Genomic DNA, 4,458 nt, shown 5'->3' on the forward strand with positions numbered 1-4,458 from the left:
AAGGGAAGCGTGATGGTCTAATATGGAAAGCGAAGTAAAGAACTTGAATCAAGGTATGGAGAGTGAGTTTAAATTTGGAGTGGATGGAGTTTTGAGATTTAAGGATAAGTTGTGCATTCCTAGTGTGCTAGAATTTAATAAAGCAAATCCTTTGAGGAAATTGATAAAAGTTGTACATCAACAAGGTAGTGATGTTGCATAAGAATTAGAAGTAAGAATGCAAAGAGTTTACCATTGCAAAAATTTCGGGGACGAAATTTCTAAAAGGAGGGGAGAATTGTAACATCCCAAATTTTATTTAATGAAAAGAAATATTTTTTTTTATTATGTGAATAAGTATTTTATTTATGTATTTTACTATTTACGTATACGTATTTTACTATTTATGTATACATATTTTTACTATTTATGTATACGTATTTTACTATTTACGAATACGTATTTATAAATAGTATTTTACTATTCATATGAATAGTAATTTTGAAAAAAACGTAAGCACTTACGTCAAAACTCAAATTATTTGGATGAATAGTATTTTACTATTCATGAATAGTAATTATATTATTATTTTAATGAATAGTGCATAGTGCATAGTAACTTCAAAATTTCTATAAATAGGGACCTAAGGATTTTGAAAATTCATAACTAGAGAGAAGAAAAGTTTAGAGAGAAGGAATTCTAGAGAGATAGAAAGAGAAAATAAGAGAGAAGGTTCTGCCTAGGTTGTGAAAAGAGGAGGAGAATAGAGAAGGTTCTGCTCTAGTTCCGGTTCCGGTTTAAGGAGAAAGAGAGGAGATTCTGCCCAAATTCCTATTTATCCAGGTAAGGGGGGGAGTGGGAAACCTTGCTTGGGGGTGTAGAAATAATTGTTAAATAGTCTGTTTGTTGGATTGGCTCCCGATCCCTTGCCTGTTGTTTATTTCTTTGAATATGTATTATTGATGTGTTTTGTTTTATATCTTATTTATTTACATATTAGAATCTGTTATTTGAATGGAAGGCTAAGCCTCCTAAGTATTTATAAATTTGTAATCTATTATTTAAATGGAAGGCTGAGCCTGCTTATTATCTTATATTACCTTTTAAGCTTCCTACTTTACTTAAAAGATCTTAATATATTATTATTGAAAAATATGATACCTAAGCAACCTCTGGACTGTTGGATTGTTGGACTGTTGGACTATTGGACTGTTTGGACTGTTGGACTGTTTGGACTGTTGGACTATTGGACTATTAAATTGGATTATTGAAATAATTCTTAATTATGAAATATGAATATGATATGTGTAACATGCTAAAGGTTGAGTCTGTGAATGTATGACATGCATCATATGCACATATTACTCCAGGTGTGCCGCTGAGGCCGCATACCCACGACTAACAAGGTGTACCTTTGGGTCACCCACGATATGCTAACGAGGTGTATGAACACCAATGATAGGTGTACCTTAGGGTCACCGACAATTGTATAGGTGTGCCTTCGGGTCACCAGTGATGAATTCTGCAACTTCCGTATGACGCCACATGCATACATTAGTGAGTCAAGTCAAGAAAATCATTATACATAAGCATATATGTGAGATTGATTATATATGTGAATTATATTGCGTGTGTGTGTGCTATTTAACTTTTATTTCTATATCTGCAACTGAGTGAGAAGTTTCTCACTCCCTTGTCATTTTTGTGTATATTTAAATTATGATGCAGATAATTAGCATGAGGCTGAGGATGTTGGTGGTGAAGCTTAGGCTTCTGTTTGGGTTTCGCTCTGATAGGATGTGACATCGGGATTAGCTAGACTTATTGTTAAATTATTATTATTTTTCTTTTGTAATTTTTATGTTATTTATGTTGAAAGTGTGTATTTTTGTCATATTATAATTTTACTAAAAGATTATAAGTTAATTCCTAACTAGGAGGCTCTGCCACCTTTACTGGGATTAATCTATAATCTTTATTTTATTATTTCTTGACAATTTGATACTTACAGTTGAAAATTATGAATGTGCATCTTTTACCCAATGATACTTGAGATAATTATTTTATATTAGACTAAAAAAGAATTTATATATAGATGGTTTATATCTATTGTAATTATGTTGGGGTAGAGGGTGTCACATTCCGAACCTATAGTGCCACTTGCACTTGGGTCACAATCCACATCAGCAAACTTTTTCACGAGGGATCTTTGCTTCGGAACAATGAAGGTGAGTAAAGGAATTTAGGAAGCAAAAGTCAAATAAATCTTTTCACAAATCAATATAAGTTTACATATAAATTATTTTGTAAAAGTTCATTTGTATTAACTTTTCAAAAAAAAACTTATTTTTAACTCATGCATAAGTTAATTTATGAAAAAGTTTATTTTGATTTTTTTTCTCAATTTTTTTTTTCTTAGAAGTGTTTCTAAAAAAAAATTATTCAAACACACTCTTAATAAGTTATGGCAACTTGTTACCAAAGAATGAGGCCAGTACAACTAATAGTTCTTAATGATTAATAAAACTTTATTCGTCCCACAATGATGGCCATAATTTAAGGTTTTCACACATATATTAAAAATAAAAATAAATGTATCACCTTTTTATATAATTTTATTAAAATAATTCACTTTCACGATAAATACATTTTTCCTTCTGTTCTCTATTATAAAAAGAAAAGAAAATGAATTCACACATATTAGAAAAATTGATTATTTGGATTAAATTTTGCTAATTTTATAATATTTTTCCTAAATTTTCTTTATTACAAATGTTAAATATGGTAATGTAACTAAAAAGTCATGCATTATAAGAAATATATTTTAAAAAGAATATCATTAAATTATAAGATAAAACTAGTTAAACTTTGTTTATATTTAAAAACGAAAATATTTTTTTATTGTATGCTTATAATAGATAACAAAGAAAGTACGCACTCAATTATGTTGGTTGAGTAATTTATTAACAGATAAATTTAAAAAATAAAAATTAATATTATATCGAAAGTGACAAGAACATTATTCATTTTAGAAAATCTAAGTGTTAAAGCTACAGTTACTGTGAAACTAAGGGAGTACGAATTTGATGTCTTGTAACGCAACGTTCTATCCTTAATTAATGCAAATTTTATTTTGTTATTGATGTTTTAACTAGAAAGAAAATAAATCTCAAATAGATGCTTTTGATTATTAGATCTATTAGAACAACACTTTTACAAAGTTTAGAAGTTTTGACCATTTCACAATTGCCTTATTTGCAGAAAATATGCAAAATGTACCTGCAAGCATCCCAGGATTAGAAAATGTATTGAGAGTTTGTGATCTTCCATCTTATTTCACATTGTTGACAGATAAGACCCTCAATAGAGACTTTTACATCGTAGAAACCTTAGCCATGATTCAAGCTTCAGCTCTAATACTCAATACCTTTGAACAATTAGAACCCTCCGTTATCACTAAGCTTGCTTCTATATTTCCCAAAGTCTATTCTATTGGTCCTCTTCACACTCTCTACAAGACCATATTCACGGCTAATAGTTCATCACTGAAAAAAAATGGTCGTATAAGAAAGGAAGACAAAAGCTGCATTACATGGTTGGACCATCAAAAGGCAAAGTCAGTTTTGTATGTTAGTTTTGGCACTGTGGTAAAGCCATCAGTTGAGCAACTATTGGAGTTTTGGCATGGTTTGGTAAATAGCATGGAGCCTTTCTTGTGGGCTATCCAAAAGGAGTTGATCGATGGTATAGGTAACCATGTACCTTTAGAGCTTGAGATTGGGACTAAAGAAAGAGGTTTTATGGTGTATTGGGCTCCTCAAGAAGAGGTTTTGGCCCACCCTGCAGTGGGTGGATTTTTGACTCATAGTGGTTGGAATTCTACTTTGGAATGTATTACTGAAGGAGTGCCTATGCTTTGTTGGCCATTGATAGCTGATCAAATATTGGTTAACAGTAGGTGTGTGAGTGAACGGTGGAGGATTGGGTTCAATATGAATGGGACATGTGATAGGTTGATTATTGAAAAGATGGTGAGAGATATAATGGAGAATCAAATGGAAAAGCTCATGAAATCAACAAAAGAGATTGCAAAAAAAGCTCGTGATAGTATTAAAGAGAATGGTTCATCTTATCATAATTTAGAGAATCTGATCAAGGACATTGTTGCAAGTGTGCCAACAACAGCTACGATGTAGAGTAGTTTCTTTTATAATTTTTAGGAATTTGTTTTGCTTCAGTTACATTTCAGATATTAGGAGTTATAATTCTGGTTTTGTGTTTCTGTTATGGCTAATAATTAAGGATGTAACTTATATGTTTGATGCTCTTTATATATATAGACTTAATTTTTATTAAAATATTATAAGCTTCCTTTAACATTCTTTAGTTATCTTCTCTATTCTCATAAAACAAAAACAACAGATATAAAGTCAATGAAGACATAAAACTACTATAAGAGGAAAACTGCATTTTGTAAAA

At 30.6% G+C, this 4,458-nt stretch overlaps 1 protein-coding gene across 1 annotated transcript; it reads left to right on the top strand.

The window, feature by feature from the left end:
• The first annotated feature begins 458 nt into the window (after positions 1-458).
• On the top strand, positions 459-4,458 carry LOC109799252 (7-deoxyloganetic acid glucosyltransferase). Its single transcript, XM_083070441.1, has 2 exons — positions 459-2,207; positions 3,241-4,458. The coding sequence occupies exons 1-2, from the start codon at positions 2,075-2,077 to the stop codon at positions 4,173-4,175; spliced, it is 1,068 nt and encodes a 355-aa protein (XP_082926567.1). The 5' UTR covers positions 459-2,074; the 3' UTR covers positions 4,176-4,458.

Source organism: Cajanus cajan, chromosome 3 (assembly GCF_000230855.2).
Source record: "Cajanus cajan strain Asha chromosome 3, NIPB_CcT2T_4, whole genome shotgun sequence".
In the NCBI taxonomy this organism is placed as follows: domain Eukaryota; kingdom Viridiplantae; phylum Streptophyta; class Magnoliopsida; order Fabales; family Fabaceae; genus Cajanus; species Cajanus cajan.